Below are 19,328 nucleotides of genomic sequence, written 5' to 3' on the forward strand. Positions count from 1 at the left end.
TGGCACTCATGCAGGGACGGAGAAGCTGTTGTGCTAGTCAGTGTGCTCCCTTCTATGAACCAGAGGAAGAGGGGCCAGTCAGTTGGGTTCTCACCATTGTTCCTGGGTTGCTGACTTCTCAGCCTCAGGCAGTGGAGGAGCCAGGAGGGCTCCCTAATTGGCCAAGGTCAGAGCCATGGCCTCCCCTGCATCAGTATTCTGGGCACAGCTGTGCTGGATCATGTTTCACTCTGGATTGCAAGTCCCTGCCTCCCATGGGCTGGGACTAAGCAGTGAGCCTCCCAACCCTCACCCAGCACACTGCCCAGCAGCCAGCGAGTCTCCAAGGAGGGATGGTGGAAAGCAGGAGACCCCTGTCCAAGGCCCCCCACCCCAATTTTGGTCAGCCCCTGCAACCCACCTGTGCAGCACCTGTAACGGTGGCAGCAGCCTGAGCCCAGTATGAACAAGGCGAGTCCTGAGTATCACTGTGACCCACTCCCCTGTCCTGCACACAGACTCTCAATGGAGGTGACAGTGACTGTGACGCCCTGCCCACTCTCAGTTCACTGGCCATGCATCCTGACGGTAGCATGCAGGGTGACTGCCCTGCCCCTTTTCAAAGTGGGGTGGGAGGCACAGCCCAGGGAGGTGGTTCTAGCAGAGCCTCTCACCTCCAGTGCATGCCCTCTCCAAAGCCTGGAAAGCAAGATGGGGTGAGTCATGAGGACTCTGCACAGTGCCTAGCACATGCTAAGTCACATCAGGTCATCTTGGGGGTAGCCCTGGGCTCCCATGTCACCCCAGCCCCTCTTGCATCAGGCCAAAGGGAAATGTTGGGAGACGGGTTGCCCCCCAGCCAGACTGCGGCCCCTAACCTAATGAGAAGGTCCCACATGTGACAGCTCCAAGCTTAGCTCCCACCTGCCCCTGTGGTCCCCAGCACTCCACGGGCTCCATGAGCCCCTCACAGCACCCCCCTGCCCCGTGAGAGCAGGCTCCTCTCACGGTCTGCCTGTTGTGCGCCCATGCGCCTCTTGCTGGATTCCTCCCAGCATCCCGCCAGCTGGCAGGCTGATTGCAGGCTCAGGCCTGTCTTGTCACAGGGTCACCCTGTAGGTCACAGGGGTCCTGCAGAAGTGTATACAAGCACCGCCTCCCAGAGTTTGTGACAACATGGCCCACAGCAGGAGACACGCAGCCTCATAACAGGATATGACCTGAGTGCGGCCAGCATGGGCCAGGCACAGGGACACCAGCCCAGGTGCATCCAAAATTGCTAGCTCTTTTTTTAGTTTTCCTTTCGACCAAAGTGAGCTGTGGTGATTTGCATGAATATTCTAGTGGTGGCTTCGGCTCACTGATGTCTCAGACCCAGTTTCCCATCGGGTGTGTGTGTTTGCAGAAACCAAACCCAAAGTGTCCCTCTGCAGTGACAGCGGGATGGCAATGGCATTAATAGGCAAAAGTGCGGAGCGAAGGGGAGGTTCTTACATCCCTGAGACATGGCCCCGGCCTGGTCTGGGGGAGGCAGCCTCACAACCTGCACAATATGCCATTGGGGCAGCATCTTCTGAAAGCAGGGTCTCCTCGGGTACCAGTCCTGACCAGACCCGCCATCCTGGGAACAAGAATGGTGCCTGAATCACTACCCCCATCTTTGTTTTTGACTCCTTCGAAAGAGGGGGAAAAACCTGGTAGGACCATGCACTTTGGCAATGAGATGTTTTAATTGTATCTCAAAATAGGATTGCAAAAAAAAAAAAAAAAAAATAGGATTGCAATAAAGAACAGTGAAGTGTGACTAACCAATTGTATTTAAGGAGGGCCCAGCGCAATCAGCTGGGCAGACCCATAAAGTCTGTCTGCTCAGCGAGCCCACCCAGGAGCCTTTCCCAGGTGCAGCCCTGCCACACAGGGCAGGCTCTGCCCTGGTCTTAGGAACAGGGAAGGTTGCTGCTCTGTTCAGTTGATTTATCATCATCCCAGAAGCTGTGGGTTCTACAGGGATTACAGAGGAAAGAGGGAGGCACCAGTCCGCGGCAGCAGGTCCTGGCACAAGGTGACTAGCTCCTGCTTTTCCAGCCGCCCTGCCTGCCAGGAGGTTCCTGGGGGGCTCAGTGTACTGCTCTGGAGCATGAGGATGGGATGCCTGGGCACTGTGTGATTTTGGAGCCCCTGCCACATACTTACTAGCAGGCTTGCTGGGGGGCCTCACCTTCACTTGAGAGGTTCAAGCCTCTCCCAGGTGGGCTTTTCCACTGAGCCAGAGGCAGGGTGGGGGTGTGCACAGCCTCCCATCCCAGTACCTTGGCAGGAGATAGGAGGTGAGCAGAAGCCCTGGGCAAAGAAGGGCAGGGGGCACGTAATAGGTGCTCTACAAGCACTGAAGAGTGAGTGGCTTCAGGGTCATGGGAAAGGAAGACCAAGGAGCTGGGCAATGTGTCCTCATTGGGGCCAGGCCCTCCCAGGAGGCTCCAGGAGACAATCGGCTATGGAACAGGCACCCTTCCCATATGGGATCCCTGAACTCATGTGCTTCCAGGTCCTTTCTCACGACTGGGAATCTGGAACATGGCCCTGAGTATGGAGCAGAGCCCAGGTACCTTGCCAGGATTGCCAGGGGCTGGAGGCCTGAAGACAGATCACCTCAGGAAGGGCCAGGTTTCTGCAGGGGCCATGGACGCTCCGGACCACAGGTCTGAAGGGCTGGGTGTGACATGTGGAATCTGTTGCCTCTTCCTCTTTTGCTTAATTACCGCCATGGCAGTTGCAGAGTTGAAATGCAGCTTAAAAAGCCTTTGTGAGTAATTAGTGTCAAAAACACAAGATCTACAAAGCCATAAACTCACAGCTTGGTGATATTACCAAGTACTAATTAAAAAAGAAAAAAGAAAATCTCCTTTCATGATCAGATTTTCAGCCTTGCCAAAGATGAAAAACAAGGCAATTTGCAGATGATACCAATGCCAAAGGGGTGAGGGGGGTAGTCGGCATAGGACGGTGGCAGGAATGTGAAGGCTGGGCACCATGGGGCACCCGAGGCCTCAGCCAGGAGTATCTGCAGTCCCCAGCAGGGACAGAGAACCCCCACTCAGGCACACATGGGAGAGGTGGGGTCCCCTCCCTCAGCGGGACCCTGCCCATAAGCATTGGTCCCTCCTTAAGCAGGAAGGAGGCCTGATGGGATCTGCCTGCCTTCCAGTCACCCAGCCCCTCCAAATCTCCTGCCAGCCTCTCTTCTCTGGACCCCCTCGGGGGAGGGGCACCTTGCTGGGGGCTGGGAGGTTGGGGGGCCAGGGGCCGTGTGAGGCCCGCCCTGGGCTGAGCCACCCCATGTGCTCTCCCCACCCAGACAGAAATCAGTCTGCTGTCAAAGCAGTTGGCCTGGAAGCTCAGGAGAAAAATGGCCTCCAGCCATCAGGATGGAGACTGCTTTCATCTCGGACACTCACAACCACAGGAGGGCTAGGGCCTGGCAGAGCTGCTCAGGGGCTACACGGACAAACAGCGGATTCCTGTTCCCACAACTGCCAGGCTGCAAACCACTTCCATCCGGTTTGCTGGCGGGGGTGGCCGTAGCAGCTTCCACCCATCAGGGCCTGTGTCTGCCACACGCCAGCCAGAGGAGCCACAAAGCCCAGCTAAGAGCTCATCTGGCTGCTCTTCACGTCAGCGTGACTGTGAAGATGGAACTTTCTGGAAGTCACAGAGATATTTTTAACCCAGAGCAAGACATGCCTGGTGCGCAGCACCGTGACAGTGCCAGTGGCCAGCAGTCACGCCCATGGCCACCTGGGATGCAAGGGCTTACAAGAGCAGTCCAGTCTAGCCAGTGGAGGCCAGAGCCTGCAGCTTGGGCCAGTGTTGACATGCACGATGCAGACCGTCCTGCACACACGCCAGACTCCCCCAGCCAAATGGCTCCCCCTTATCTGGCTTTGCTGACCTTGGGACCATCCTCTCCCTACAGTCAGGCCCAGGGTTCGCCCTCTTTGTGCCCCTGGCCAACTGTGGGACCTGGAGTTGGTGTCCAGCGGCGATGGCAGAGGGAGGCAGCTCAGGCCCAGCAGGAAAGAAGCCCCCCGGCCTGCACAGGTTGCTCTGTCAGCGGCACAAGACCATGAGTGGAGGCCCCTTACTGCTGCAGAGCCCTCAGCTACTGGGTTACTGTAGATTTACCATGCCCCTGCTGCTGATAGAAACAGATGCTGTGCCACCTGCTGTGGAGACCCCGTGGCAGTTTCTCCCAAATGTCACGGGCACGCAGAGGAGGGCCAGGCTTGCAGGGTGGGCACACAATTGTCCTTCTGGGAGAGGGGAGGGTGGCTTCCACAGCAGAACGTTGCACACTGGGTATGCTGGGAGGCATGCAGGTGGAGATCTGTGTGCCAGGACCACGCCCCCACCACGACTTCTCTCAGATCAGGTTAGTGTCCTCCTCGAGCTTTGATCTTTAGAGTTTTTTGGGGTATTCTTGATTCTACGCATTTCCGTATTGATTTTAGGCTTCTCTGATAAGCGTGTACAATACAGGTCAGATAGGGTCCCTTCAGGATCACACTGAGCTCCTCAATCATTCAGGGGAGACTAGAAATCCTAACAACACGAGGTCGAGAACAATTTCTCTCTGCACTTTTAGGTTTGTTATATTTATCCTAAGTATTTCATATTTTGACACTATTGTAAAGAACTTGTCACTAGTATGTAAAAGCAGTCTGTTTTTGTGTATCAATCTTTTATTTTGCAACCTTGCTAACCTCACATATTAGCTCTAGTAGCTTTTTAATACATTGGATTGGATTTTCGACACAGACCACGATGTTGTCTGTGAGTAAAGACAGTTGCACTGCTACCTGTCCAAACTGGATGGTTTTGTTCCTTTCTCTCACTTTATGTCACTGGCTAGAGCTTCCAGAATGATGCTGAGCAGAAGTGGGGAGAGTGAACATCCTTGTTTGCAGTCAGAGGGGCAAGCGTTCGATCTCGGGCCATAGAGTATGGTGTGAGCTATGGGTTATCCCCGGACGCCATCTGTCAGGCTGAGGAAGCTCTCTTCCAATCCTCGGTTTGCTGGGAATTGTTTTGAGGAATGCATGGTGGCTTTGGTCCTTGCTTTTTTGCATCTATTGAGAGAATCATTTGTCTTTTCTTCTTCACTTTGTTAATACAAGGAATTACTGTGATTGCTTTTCTAATGGAAAACCAGCCTTGTGTTTCTGGGGTCAAGACCCCACTTGGTCATGATGGGTCATCCTCTGTGTCTGTTATTGGACACACATTACTTACTGTTTGTTTGGGATTTTTACATCTGTATTCCTGAGGATTACTGGTCTGTAGTTTGGCTTTTTCCTTGTAACGCCACTGTCTGACTTTGGTATCATCGTGATGCCAGGTGCACAGCGGGTGTTGGAAAGCATCCATCCTCTTCTGTTTTCTTTGAGTTTATGTTGAATTGATATTTCTTCCTTGAGTGTTTCATAGGATTCACCAGGATACCTCCAGCCTTGGAGAGTTCTTCAAGAATGTTTTCCATAGAAGATGCAGGACTGGGAAGCCTGGGTGGCTCAGCGGTTTAGCGCCGCCTTCAGCCCATGGCGTGATCCTCGAGACCCGGTATCGAGTCCCGCATCAGGCTCCCTGCATGGAGCCTGCTTCTCCTTCTGCCTGTGTCTCTGCCTATCTCTCCCTGTGTCTCTCATGAATGAATAAATAAATAAAATCTTAAAAAAAAAAAAAAAAGAAGATGCAGGACTGTTCAGATTATCCATCTCCTTTGTGGTGAGCTTTGGTATTTGTGTCTTGTGGAGAATTGATCCGTGTCAGCTGAGTCCTCAGACCTATCAGTGTGCGGCTGCTCACCATGTTTCCTGTCGTCTCTTCGATATCTGTGGGACCCAGCTGTAACTCCTCTGTTCTATGACACCACCAAGTGTCTTCTCCCTTTTATTCTTACTTAGCGTGGCCAGAGTGTGTCAGCTTCGTGAATCTTCTCACACCACTTTGGGTTGTATTTTTTTCTGTTGTTTTTCTGCTTTCTGTATCATGGATTTCTGCTTTGATCTTTGTTTCCTGACTTCTGCTCCTGTTTGGGCTAATTTGCCCTTTATATTTTAGCTTTTTTTTTTTTTAAGATTTTATTTATTTATTCATAGAGACAGAGAGAGAGAGAGAGGCAGAGACACAGGCAGAGGGAGAAGCAGGCACCATACAGAGAGCCTGATGTGGGACTCGATCCAGGGTCTCCAGGATCACGCCCTGCGCCACCGGGGCCGCCCTATATTTTAGTTTCTTAAGGTGGAAGCTGGAGTTGTTGAGTGGAGCACATTCTTCTTTTCTCATGTAGACATTCAATGCTAAAAATTTTCCCCAAGTCTGCTTTGGTCATTCCACAAGAATTTTCATCTTCATTCAGTTCAGATGCTTAGTGATTTCATTTCCCCTTTGGTTTTTTTCTCTGAGGTTTCTTAGAAGTAGATTACCAATTTCCTAAATATTGTGAAAATTTCCAGATACCTTTCTGCTATTCGTTTCTGACTTAATTTCATTGATGTCATCACACTTTGCATGATATGAATCCTTTTTAAAGTCACTGAAATTTGTTTTAAGGTCCAGTACTTGAAAAATCATGTGTATCCTGCTGGAGTGTGTGCTTTAAACGTCAGTTACGTCAGATTCTTTGATAATACTATCAAATCTTGTATCTTGCATCTATCAAAATCTTGCTGATTTTCTATCTTTTCTATCATTTAAAGAATGACAGGTGTTGACGTCTCCGACTGTAATTCTGGATTTGTCTGTTCCTTCTTGTATTTCTCTCATTTCTCATTCCATGTATAAATTAGTCCCTTTATCATTTCAAAATGACCTTTATCTCTCCTGATCCTCTTTGCTCTGAAATCTACCGTCTAATGTCCACACAGCCGCTCCGGTTTCTGGCTTCTGTGTGTATGGCAGATCTCATCCTTTCACTGTTGAACCACTCGTGTCCTCGTGTTTGCCGTGTTCCTGACGAGCCACATGTGGCTGAATCTTGCATCTGTGTGCAGTCTGCAGTCCTGCCTGTCCACTGGGGCCTTTGGACCACTCACATCTACACAGATTCGAGCCTGTCAGCCCACGGTTTCTTCTCTGTGTCTTGTCCTTTGTGCATCTCTCTCTCTACCTTCTTCTGGATTAGCTGAACATGTTGTACAAATTTGTGTATCTCTTTCATTGACTGATTAGCTATAATTCTTTGTGTTATTTTGTGGTTGCTGCAGGATTTACCGTGTGTGTCTTATCTCAGCCTTCATGGGACATGGGGCGTGAGAGCCCCATCATTCCTGTCCTGTCTGCGTACACCCCACTGTCCTGGCTCTTGGCGTCCTGCCGAGTCCTCCCTGTGAAGCACAAGCTATGCATGTAGACGAGCCTCACAACACAGTTATAATTGTGCAAGCACTCAATCACCCTTCAGAGATTTGAGTGATGGCGTTATTCGCTGAAGGCACAAGGCCCTCTCCCTCCTTTCCACGTTAGCCTGTATTCCCAGCTTCGTCATCCTGCCACTTCTTGTGCCCAAGACAGTTTTCACATTCTGAATGACATTTTCACTGGGTGGAATTCCAGGTTCACTGGTTTGGATTTTGTTGTTCTTTCTGTACCTCACAGGTGTTGCTGGGCCAGCACACAGCCTCCACGGTCCCCCCATCCCTACCATCCACAGAGGCGTACTTTGTGGTCATGTGTCTAGTTTCCTCTGGATGCTTTCAAGATTTATCAGTTTTGAGCAGTTAGATTATGATGTACTTTGGTGTTGTTTCCTACGTGTCCCTCTTGTGCTCGGGGCTCATTAGACTTCTTGGACCTGCCGGTTTATAGTTTTCATCACATTTCAGGTGTTTGGGCCCACTATTTTTCAGAGATTTTTTTTCTGTCCTCCTGTGTTGGCAATCTGTCACAGAGTAAGCAGTCACCTCATGCCTGGTGGCAGGTGGCTCTCAAAGGTCAGAGGTTGGGCTGCGCTCAGCTGGGCCCTCCTTCAGACTGCGGCCATGTAAAGTCTCTTGGGGAGGGACCAGCTCCCAAGCTCACTCTTGTGGGTACAGGTGAAGCTCAGTTCCTCGCAAGCCATTGACCAGAGGGTGCCTTCAGTTCCCTTTCACTTGGATGGCTCATGATGTGGCAGCTTTCTTCATCAGACTGTTGTAATGTGAGCATGTCACTGCCCGAGGTGGGAACACAGACACCACGGGCCCCATTATGCTGAGAGAAGTCAGTTCAGAGCCATGAGGTGAAGTACCACAGTCACACAGCAGTTTCTGGCTCAGTCATTCTTCAGACGATCCTCTTACACGGTGAGCTCCACACCAGATTCCTCCGCATGGCCCAGCCTGTCTGAATGGGGCAGATGGGCGGCTTCCTACAGGTTCTTGTACCGTCTGCATCATTGCACTTGAGGGCTGCCATGGGACATGTGATCCGGCCCATCTGGTGGAGGAGGGCCGGCCGACCCAGTCTCTCCCAGGACACCCCCTGCCCCCTGCACATTACCGCCCTGGCAGTGGCCTCTGCCCCACCCCCCGGCCCACTCTGTCCACAGGGCCTGGAAGGAGGCCTGGGCCAGGAGGGGAGAAGCTAGGTGGAGCTTGGTCCTGCGCCCATGACCTGTGGGCTCCTGGCACCCACCTGTGGTGGATGAGGCCTGCTGGAAGTGACCCTGGGTCCTCGTCAGCCACGTGCGCCCTCCTGCTCCTCCCTCGTGAGGCTGCGGGAACAGCTGCGTAAACTAGAGCGCCATAGGAAAGCTGCAGAGCTATATAAATAGAGTAATAATAATAACTGTGGGCTTGAGATCGATCTGCAACTGTTGGGGTGCCTGGCCTCGCCCTCCCTGCAAATCACGATTGGGAGAGGTCGCCCTCGCCGGGACAGTGATTCCAGCAACGCCAGTATAATTAGAACAGGCAGCATTTAGACGTTTTCTCAGCACAATTAAGCAGGGATAATTGGGTGAGCTATCCCCCCACCCCCGCCCCGTGCTGGACATGCTCTTTGCCAGCTAGTTCTCTGGAACTTCATGCCAGGACCGCCTTCTCAGCATTCTGCCCACCTCACCCTGACCCACTTGCCACCGCATTCCTCTGCCTATTGGCTCGCACAGCAGCATCTGCCCGGGCCTGCTCCACGTCAGCAGCCCCAAGAAGGATGGCCTCATCCCACCCGCCACCTGCCCGCCCTCCCTGCGGGACACAGTACACTGGACCCATGGACATGCAGGGCGTTCAGGGGCGTCCTTGGGGGGCAGCAGTGGGTAAGGAGGCACTCACTGTGGACGGGGAGAGAGACTGAACACAGAGGATGGTGGTGGCCTGGACCAGCTGGCAGACTCGAGGTCAGGGGCTGGGACAGCATCTTCTAGGCAGTAGGAACAGCCGGGTGTGGGCTGGAAACCCATTCTAGTGGCCAGTGGAGGAAGAACCCCATCGCCCCATGCAGAGCACAGGTGGGCCACAACCCACCACAACCCACTGCCACGCTGGGTGTGTCCCCACGGCCCAGGGCACCTTGGAGTGTGCCCAGGTGGGGTGGTGCTAGGAGGGGGAGCCGAGCTGACGTTAGCCCTACAGACCAACAGGTAGTGACAGGCACGGTGGCTGGTATGCCATGGGCCCCAGTACCAGAAACAGGGCGTCCCCACCACAGATGGGTGTTGCATGGGCCTCGGTCAGCAGGCGAGGTCTACACGTGTGCACAGGTCTGTGGCCAGGATAGCTTATTCACCTGTTCTCAGAAGTCTGCAGCTCCCCTAGATGAGATTCAGATGGGAATTTTTTTCTGATTACAGATATAACGTGCAGTCACAGAAAAATCTGGGAAGTGCAGAAAACCATAGGAACCACGTTTCATCTCTGTTCTCTGAGCTGACCACTGTTAGGGTCCATTGTTTGCAGTCACCTTTTTTCTGTGTGTGAGAGTGAACAAGAATGAGCACGAGTGACCACGGTGCAAGCTCATGGGGCTTTCTCCAGCACGGACATTTAAGGTGCTTTCCTGACGAGCGTGGCTATGCCACTCACCCCATGTCACGTGTGAGTGCACCGCAGATCCTCAGCTTCAGAAGCCAGATCCTCCCCTGAAGCCAGGAGTGCTCTGGTATCCTCACAGCCTGATCCCATAGAGAATCACCCTCAGCGGCTCTGAGAGCAGGTGTGTGTGTGCAGCCCTGGTGCACAGGTCTCGTCCCCCAGAGGGAGAAGGCCCCACTCTCATGGTGGAAGACCCTTCCCCCATGCCGGGGGTGCAGCCCCTGTCCCCTGTAGACTGTGCTACAGCTGGTCACCACTGCATGCATTCCCTTGAGCCAGGGACCTCTTTGTGTCCTCAGCCTGGTGTACACACAGGACTCAAGGTTTGCCAGAGCACCCAGGATTGCAGTTTCCTTGTGTCAAGCCGAGGTCAGAAGCTAGGTCTAGCCAGCTGTGGGGCCCGGATGTCAGACCTGTGGGAGGAGGCTGCCCCAGTGGAAGGGTCAGTGGAGAGGCCTCAGGCAGGTAGCATCTGAGTGTGGGGGCACTGTTTACCCCTGAGGGCCTAGGGTACACCTGAGTGGTGGCGGGAAGGGGGTGTGGGCGAGAGTTCTGAGCAAATCTCAGTGCCTGGCACACCACAGGCATCATTGCACACTTGCCTGTGGGGACTGCCCTATGTTGTCCCCACAGAGCCACCCCCTTGCCACCCTGGCCAGGACTCGGCTGCAGTTTGGATCTGCCTGAACTAGCCCGATCTGCTCTGCCCCCACTAACGACACTGCACAGCCGTCCCCAGCTCCCATCTCTTCCCACCTCTCCCTCCTACATGAAGGCCCGGGGGCAGCGCCGAGGACAAGGCTGAGATGGGAACAGCTGGGCTTCACAGCAAGCAGGGTTGCCTCGAGCTGTGTCCAATTAGGTACCTGCTGCCCACAGATCTGAACCTGAGTCTTCATGCCATGGAAGACAGCCACCAATCAGCCTGCCTCCCCCCGGCCTTATAGCCACCAGCTTCCCACCTGGAGCTGGGGAGCCAGTAGGGAGCGGAGGGCCGGCCTCTGGGCATCTGAGCATGCGTGGGCGAGGTGAAGCCCCAGGGCCACATGGGGCTGCTGTCCTGACTACAGCCACCTCTTGCCCGCATGTCCTGGGAATAGAACAGAGATGGTATCAGAGAGTCGCTGAGATAAATGAGCTGTTACATCTGTGGCCGGTGCTATGCAGAAGAGGTGGCCTGGCTCAACCTCATTGGCCCCTCACTGAGCCTGGTGTTCCTGGGCCCTGTTCCAGTGTCGGGACAGCCATGAGCAAATCACACCTGTGTACTGACCTCGCAGGAAGGGCCAGGACACGTGAACGCCAGCCCTGGGTCACTTGTGCAACTCACGAACATCTCCCAGGCGGTCTTGTCCTCTCCTGTTCTCAGGGTCTGTCTGAAGCAAACTGGCAGTTTTCATGAGGTCTGTCCAGTTTGTCCATTTTGTTCTATTTTATGAATTGTGCTTTGGTGTCAAGTCTGAGAATTCCTTGCCTGCTCTTAGATCCTGAAATGTTCCTTCAGTGTGTTTTAAGTTTTTTTTTAAATGTCTTACATTTAAGTCCATGATAGATTCTGAGTTAAATTTTATATGAGGTGTGAGGTTTAAGTCAAAATTCTTTGTTATTTTTACCTGGAGATGTCCAGCTGCCCCAGAACCGTCTGTGGAAGAGGCCACCACCCTCCTTCCATGGGTCAGCTGTTGCACTTGTATTGAAAGATCGATTGGGGCTGTTTGTGTGGCTCCTTCGAGGAGCTCTGTTGCATCACTGGCATAACTGTGCCATCCCCAGAACCCAGACCACGCTGTCCGTTCCGTGAGGTGGCTGCAGGTGCCGCTCCCAGTCTGCTGGGGGTTTTAATCAGGAATGGACGTGAATTCTCTCAGAGGCTTTTCCGTGGCCCCCTCTCCAGCCTGTCAAACATGCACTAGCCCTACATAGAAATGAGTTGTACTTGGTCTTGGTGTAGCTATCTATCTTATACATTGCTGGATTAAATTAGCTGAAATTTGTTGAGGGTTTTTGCACCCAAGTTCATGGGAACTACCTGTTTGGACTTTTCTGCTGTGCATGTGGGCATCTTTGTTGGTTTTGGTATTGAGTGAATATACTTCTGTGCAAGGAAATACTCGTCTGCTCTGTTTTCTGGAAGAGATTGAGTAAAATGGGTGTTAATTCTTGTTTAAACATCTGATAAAATTCTCCAGTGAAACCATCTGGGACCAGAGATTTCTTTTTGAGGAGCTTTTTAAATTACAAATTCGATTTCTTTAATAGCTATAGGACTACCAGGTTATCTACTTCATCTTGACTGAGCTTTGGTGCCCCATGGTCTTCGAAGGATTCCTCTGTTCCCAGCTGTCAAATTTATGGGCATGAATGGTTTTTTGTAGTGTTTTCTTACTATTCTCGTAATAGCTCCAGGATCTTATTTCTGATATTGACAATTTCTGTCTTTTCTCTTCCTATCTCTGTTGATTTTTTTTTATTTTTTATTTTTATTTTTTTGCTGCTTTTCAAAGGACCAGCATCTCATTTCAGTAACTCTCCTGTTTTCACTTTCATTTATCCCCCTCCATGTCGACCCTTCCTTTCTTCCTCTGGTCTCTTGAGGTAGAGCGTCAATGCCTGGCAGGCCCCCCCTCGTCTCCAGCAGGGCACCCAGTGTTCCTGTCCCCCACGGTTCTGCCCTGAGCACCCTGCCAGCCGTCATGGTGTGTTTCGTCTCACTCGACCCATGGATCACAGAAGCATGTCACGTGATCTCACGTGTCTCTCACACATTGAGCCAGGGATCCCAAGACACTGGGACCTGTACCACCCTGTTTTCAGATCCCAGGATGCTCCAGGTCATCTTGCATTTCCCTCCAGCTGGCATCAGCCACTTCCACAGGAGGCGGTGGGGCCTTGTCCTGACAAGCCGCAATGCCACGGTCTCATAGAAACGATACTCAGCTCCCCGTGTCTTGAGAGAGTAGCATTCGCACTCTGTCTTATAATGTCATTTTGCTATTAAAGTCTCGTCTGTTCAGATCAGGATTTGAGGATCCACACCTTGCCATGGGTTCATCTCTGGGTTCCTCTTCTTTCTCCATTTATGGGATTGTCTTCGGTGCCCTCTGCAAAAGGTGATATTGCCCTGGAAGGGCATCCCCTTGTGCCCTTCCTGCAAGCCTCACCACCCCCTGCAGTTGGGCTCAGGAGGGGACTACCAACCGGGAGTTCTTATCTCTGCTCTTGGGAGCATCTCACGGGATGCACCTGCCAGCTGGGAGGCCAGGCTGGAGGGATGGCTAGACTACATTTAATAAGCCCCTTTGGAGCAGGCATCCTGTAGGCACCGAACACTTCATCTCATGCCGACCCACAGCCGCAGAGCTCCCCTGCACTAGCCCTTCTCCACAGACACGCACTGCGGCAGATGGACCTGGTCATCTGGGTCCGGGCCGAACCGTTCAAGGCAGGCCCAGTTCTGCCGTCTAGAGGGAGGAGGCGGCCCTGGGGCAAGGCCAGACTGAGGTTTGGGCCGCTAGAGCACCTGATGGCCAACCAGTGGGCAGCGCAGGTCTTATGGCACAGTGCCTCACTCGCCACAGGGTGCCTGCCAGCCACACCACAGCCTGTCACTCCCAGACGCTGGGGGCAGAGAAGGCAGAGTCACAGCCATCAGCCCATAAATATTTCCAGCCACAGCCAACACGTCTTACTGGGCAATTTGCTTTTTAAAAAATTGCTCTCTAATTTTAAGTGAACAGCCCCTAATTAGAGTGATTTACAAGGTACCTGGGGACTGGGTGGTATTTGAACACGGTGGAGCCTAGCAGAGATTGATCAGCACAGTGTAATCCAGGGGCACATTCTGGCAGCTACACTGCCTCTGAGTGAGGACACGGCCCCCGTGTGAGGACACGGCCCTTCCGATGGAATGGGCAGGCACAGCAGCCAGCGGAGGCTGGAGGGTCACGAATCCTCGGCTTTTCCTTGATTTGGGTTAAGATGAAAGAGTGGCCCTGGTCATGCCTCCTTCCAGCTTGCCCACAGCCCTAGGGCACAGCAATGTCCCTGTGGCCTTGTCCTCCTGGAACTACACAGGGCCCAGCACAGAGTAGATGCCTTCTGTATGCTGGATGTGTGGACCGAGCTGTCCCAGATGGGCCTCATGCTGGCTGGTGTTAAGTTGTGCCTGGAGAAGTGGCTTTGATGTGGGAACGTGCGAGGGGAGGGGCGTCTGATGCATACAGTGTGGTAAGGATCCCACAGCCCCCAGGGGTCTGGGAGGCATGCAGACAACACGGTTCTGAAGTCCAAGCTGGCTGAAGACCACCTCCCAGATGGGCAGGGGTCCCAGCCAGGACCACAGTGCAGCGTGAAAGGTCCCTAGTTTAGAGGTTAGTGGCCCCTCAGCCGCTGAGCTGGGAGAGCGCCATGGCCTCCCTCACTACCACCCCACCCCCAGCCTGTGCCCTGAGTCTGCTCCCTCCCCCCCCCCCCCATAGCTGCAGGAGAATCAGCCCCTCTGACATTTAGGGGAAGAAATTCAGAATTGAGCAGAAGGCAGAAATGAGAGGATTTTCTTGGTAAAAGGTCAGAGTGGTTTCTCTTCCTTTTGTTTAAAAATGGTTTGTGTTGAACTATGACAAGGCTGAATGTAGGAACGGGCAAGGGAACAAGGTCGGCTGCCCAGGGAGGGGTGGGCACCCTAGGGAGGCAGCAGAGGAATGTCTGTGCAGCACACCAGAAGGGAGCCAGTCAGACATGGACACTGCGAGCTCTAAAGGCCACTTAGAGGGCTTGTGGGGTGAACTACTTTCTTCCTGGGGCCTCCGAGGGAGCCCACCTCCCCTTCACAGGCACATAGGGCCTCCTGTCCGGGTAGGGAGCTGCGCGAGGGGTGCCTGCAGGCAGATGTGTGGTCTACGCCCGCCAGGCTGGGCTGGGCCTGAGGCCCACTGTGTGCAGGGGTGAGCCCTGTGTGAGGACAGAGCAGGCTGCCAGGACCCAGGCCTGAGTGCTGCCAGGCAGCCTCCTACAGCTCCAGGAAAGAGGTGGCAGCCACTGGGCTGCGGGCAGAGGGGGTTCATTTCAGTGGGCACACTCCGTGGGATGTAATTCCCACACTGCACAGTTCATCCAGGGAGTTCTCTTCCGTGTATCTGGTGTATTCCGAGCTGTGCCACTACCACCATGACCTAATACTAGAACTTTTCATCACCGCACAAAGGACCCTGGCACCCTGCCACCAGCGCAGGCCCTACAGCCACGGACCCACTTTCCATCCTGGACAAGCATTCTGCACGCTCCGAATAAGTGACTGCGTGTACGTGTGGTGTCCCGAGTCTGGTTAGCACATGTTCAAGGGTCATCTGTGGTGTAACAGGTGTCAGAGCCTCGTTCTTTTAGTGGGTGAGCGGTATTCCATCGGTGGGCACCCCACAGTTCATTTACCCGCTCCTCCGGTGACCGTGTTCCCACTTTTTTGCTATAGAAATGGGGACACTTGCATCTGGGGGTCTGTGTGGACCGAGGCTCTCATTCCTCTGGGGTCTACACCCAGGAGTGCAACTACCAGGTCTTATGTTTAACTTCTCAGAGAACCTCCAGAACGTTCTCTCCAGCAGGTGCGCCACTTCCATTCCCAGCAGCTGAGCGTGGGTCCTGCTTGCTGCTCTGCACCCTCGCCGGCACTTGCTGCCACCTGTCTTGGACACCGGCCGTCCTTGTGGGTGTGAAGAAGCGTCTCCTGTGACTTCCACTTGCCCATCCCTAAACACCGATGATGCTGTGTGTGGTTTCACGTGCTCATTTAAGTGTCTCCTCTGGAGAAACACTCTTTCAGATCATTTGCCCACATTGTAACTGGGGCGTTCGTCCTGTTGTCGCCAGATTGTAGGAGATGCGAGGGTTGTGGAAATGGACCTGCCATCAGCGGTGTGTGCCGAGAGTGAGTGTTCTGTGGGGCTTCTGTGGCCCAAAGCAGCGTGCCACCTCCTGCCTGGCCCTGGGGCCACAGTGCCAGGTGCACAGGACACGTCCCAGCCCCCTGGACAGTGGTTCTCAGCTTTCTGGTCCTTGTTGCAAGAAATCTTGGTTCAACAGACACCCCCTAAGCCAGCACCTGGGAACAGGTGGGTCTGGTGAGAGCTGTCCAGGAAGGAGGGCTCTTCTCGCCATCAGGAGTGTGCGTGTGCCACTAGGGACGTCCCTGTAGGCATGTCCCCTCCAGCCTGCATCCCCAGCCCTCCCCACCCTGAGCTGACCAGGTTGCATATGCAGAGTGAGAGGGAAATTGTTCTTTTGGGGATGCCAACCCTCAGGGACCCCACTCAGCTCCTGGCATGAAGCTGCCCCACCAGTGCTGCCCACCTTGCTGACCAGGGTTGCAGGGGCCACAGCCTGTCTGGCAAACACCTCCGTCTTCTGTGGCCTGTACCCGCAGCTCACCCCATATCCCCACAGCCAAGAGCCCTGAGCACCTTCCCATGCCCTGCTGCCGCAGGGGGCACTTAAAGGGCCTCGTCCTAGACTGCTGGAGGGGGCAGGCCAGCTAGCATGGATTCCAGGCTTTCCTGCCTTGAGCTCACTGGCAGGTGAGGCCCACGTCCGGGTAGGCAGGGTGCCATCCAGGGTCGGGCAGCCTCCCCCGGCCTCTGGGGTCTCCCAGGCACCCTCTCACATCTTCGGGGGCAGGAGGGAGCACCGTGAGCCCCCCACTAAGTGCTCAGGCACCTTCCGGCCTCCATCCATGCCCCTAGCCCAGAACCTCTGGCTGTCCTCCAACCCCCTCCCGGGAATACCCGGCCTGGGGTCCTGGCCCCTGTCGCTCCTGTGACCCCTGTGGTCCCTGTGGCCCAGGCTCGGCTCTGCCCAGACCTGCCATGTGAACCAGGGGAATGGCCAGCTGGTTTTGGGGAGCTCTGCCCTGTGTCACACTGTGCTTGGAGCTGAGGCATTTGGAGGCTGGTGCCAGTCACTGTGGGATAGACTTGTCATCCTCCCCAGTGCCTGAAGCCGGGACCACACCTCCCCCTTGGGTACTACAGGACTGCCTGGCCCCCCAGCACCCCACAGCCATTTCCTGCAGCCCTTACTGTGCTTGGCCCCTCCCGGGGTCCCAGAACCTGCAGGCCAGAGAACTTCGGACTCTTGCTTCCTCTCTGCACAGACCAGGAAACTGAGCCCTATTCAGTGGGGTTAGCTTCCCAGCAGTGCCTTTAATGGGAACCCCTTCCAACTGTGGCCAATGCCATGTGATGGGGAAGACGTGGGATGTGAACTCTGGAAATGGCTCTGTGCCTCCCCCAGGATGTGTCTGTGCAGGACTGCGCAGCGGGCATGAGGTTCTGGTGCGGCCATCCGCCTGGGCGTAGGTCAGCTCCCTGGGACGACTCCGGCCCCTTGCTGTTCCCTGTGCCACAGGAGGGGGTGTTGGACCCCGCCCCAGAGTACCTCGCGACCTCGCAGCACGGGTGGGAAGCATGTGGGCCGCTGTCCTTGTGGCTGCCAAGGTCTGAGGATGAGGAGGGCTGGACAGGCCAACCGGGAGGAGCTGAGGACTGAGTGCACACCCCACGTCCTGTCCTCTAGATTTAAGAAATGTGGGTGGGACCCCTGCCCACTGGGAAGGGCTAGCACCCAGGGAGACACCTGGCCTTGCTGGGCATGGGGGCACCTTGGCCCAGTGTTCCTCCAACAGGGTCTCCACTGTTACCTGTCCTGCCACTGGGGGCCCGGGGGAGGGGAGGGGCGAGCCCCTAGGCCACCATCATGCTCACTGCCATTCTCCCTGTCTCCCGCCCACCCTGCAGGCCACAGGAACCTCGGGCACCAAGATGCAGCTGCTGGAGACGGCATTCTCACGCACGATACAGGAGCTCATCGAGCTGCACCTGCTGCACCAGGACAGCATCCCAGCCTTCCTCAGCGCCCTCACGCTCGACCTCTTCAGCCGGCAGACCGTGGCCTAGCCGCAGCTGTGCGCCCCAGCGGCGGCCATCGCCTCGGCCTCCATGGTGGCAGTGGGCACCCGGCAGGGGCCAGCCCCAGGGCCGGCTACCCCACACACACAACCCAGCCTCCTCAGACCATATGCTGCCCCCCTCCTCCCCGGTGACCTGCGACCTGCACCCTGCACCCAGGATGCCTGTGAGAGCACCTGTTGCCAGCAGGGACAGAGCTGTTCAGGAACCACTTGCTCCGCCCTTCCCCTCCCCCAGGACCTGCTGCCCTTCCCCTCCCCCAGGACCTGCTGCCACTCCGGGCCGGCCAAGGCCTTGGGGGCTGTGCTGTCAGGGCCTGCTTCCAGTACCCTCCACAATGTGCACCTCCACCCCCACGCCGCTCAAACCCGACTGTCTCAGGGGACTGCTCTCCGAAGTCCCTGCTCCTCAAGAAATAAATTTTACTCCTTGGCCACCCTACCCGGCTCCCTGTGTGTTCTGAGCTGACGGGCTCACTCTGCTGACCCTCAGTTTGGCCCCAGGGCAGCCCCTGGACACCAGGGGACAGTGGATGGCAGCCCAGGAGCCATTGCCAGCAGAGGAAAGGGAGCAGGTGCTCAGGTGGAACAGAGTGGCCAAGGCACCTCCCCAACTCCAGACTCAGGTCACTTCCCTGCCAAATGGACCGATGACTTGCACTCTGTAGCCAGCAAGACAGCTCCAAGCCTCCTGCATAGGTGCTGGCATCAAGGGCTGGCTGGGCCTTTCGTGGGAGTGGGGGTCTCCCAAAATCGCAGGCCCCTGCAGGAGAGGCCGGTGTGTCCACAGTCACGAGCTCCTACATTTGGTACTGTCGGGACTGGCAGCGTGTACATACCGGGGCACCCAGGGCTGAGGTTCTTGCACACCAGGTTGGGGGCACGGGCACAGGGGCTGCCTGCATGGGAAGGACCCACATTGCAAGTGCTGGAGGACCTCTGGCCTCTGTGCTTGTAGCTTGGGCCTGAGAGGGGGCTCGGGGGGCCTGGGGTGGTGGTCCAGCCCCCCAGCACAAGAGGCTGGCAGGACAGAAGATGGAGTCCCTGGCGTTGGAAGCCGGAGCGCCACCTCATTGACATGCACAGCTCAGCACTGCAGGCCTGTCCCCAGTCATGGAGAAAATGAGTCCTGACGTCAGTCACCCCGTGCGTCTGCATCGGTGGTGCCAGCCCATGGCCCGGCAGCCTCACCACGCCCGCGGTGATCACATCGTGCAGTGAGCCCGCTATCTGAGCCCAGCAGAGGCTGGAGGAGCAGCCAACGGGGCGCAGCCTCACCAAGCCGGCTCTGCCAAGTGGTGGGTCCCAAGGCTGTTGGCAGT

General features: G+C 55.2%; 1 protein-coding gene across 8 annotated transcripts in view; it reads left to right on the plus strand.

Annotated features, from left to right (window-relative positions):
• The window catches only part of MAD1L1 (mitotic arrest deficient 1 like 1), a 347,527-nt gene extending 329,079 nt beyond the window's left edge, over nt 1-18,448 (plus strand). For all 8 annotated transcript variants that reach the window (XM_035718311.2, XM_025416062.3, XM_049111198.1 and 5 more), the window contains one exon: nt 17,837-18,448. In XM_035718311.2, coding sequence (XP_035574204.2) covers nt 17,837-17,995 — 159 coding nt within the window. In that variant the 3' untranslated portion in view covers nt 17,996-18,448. The remainder of the gene's footprint in view (nt 1-17,836) is intronic.
• Nucleotides 18,449-19,328: the final 880 nt, after the last annotated feature.

The sequence above is a fragment of the Canis lupus genome, chromosome 6 (genome assembly GCF_003254725.2).
Source record: "Canis lupus dingo isolate Sandy chromosome 6, ASM325472v2, whole genome shotgun sequence".
Lineage (NCBI taxonomy): Eukaryota > Metazoa > Chordata > Mammalia > Carnivora > Canidae > Canis > Canis lupus.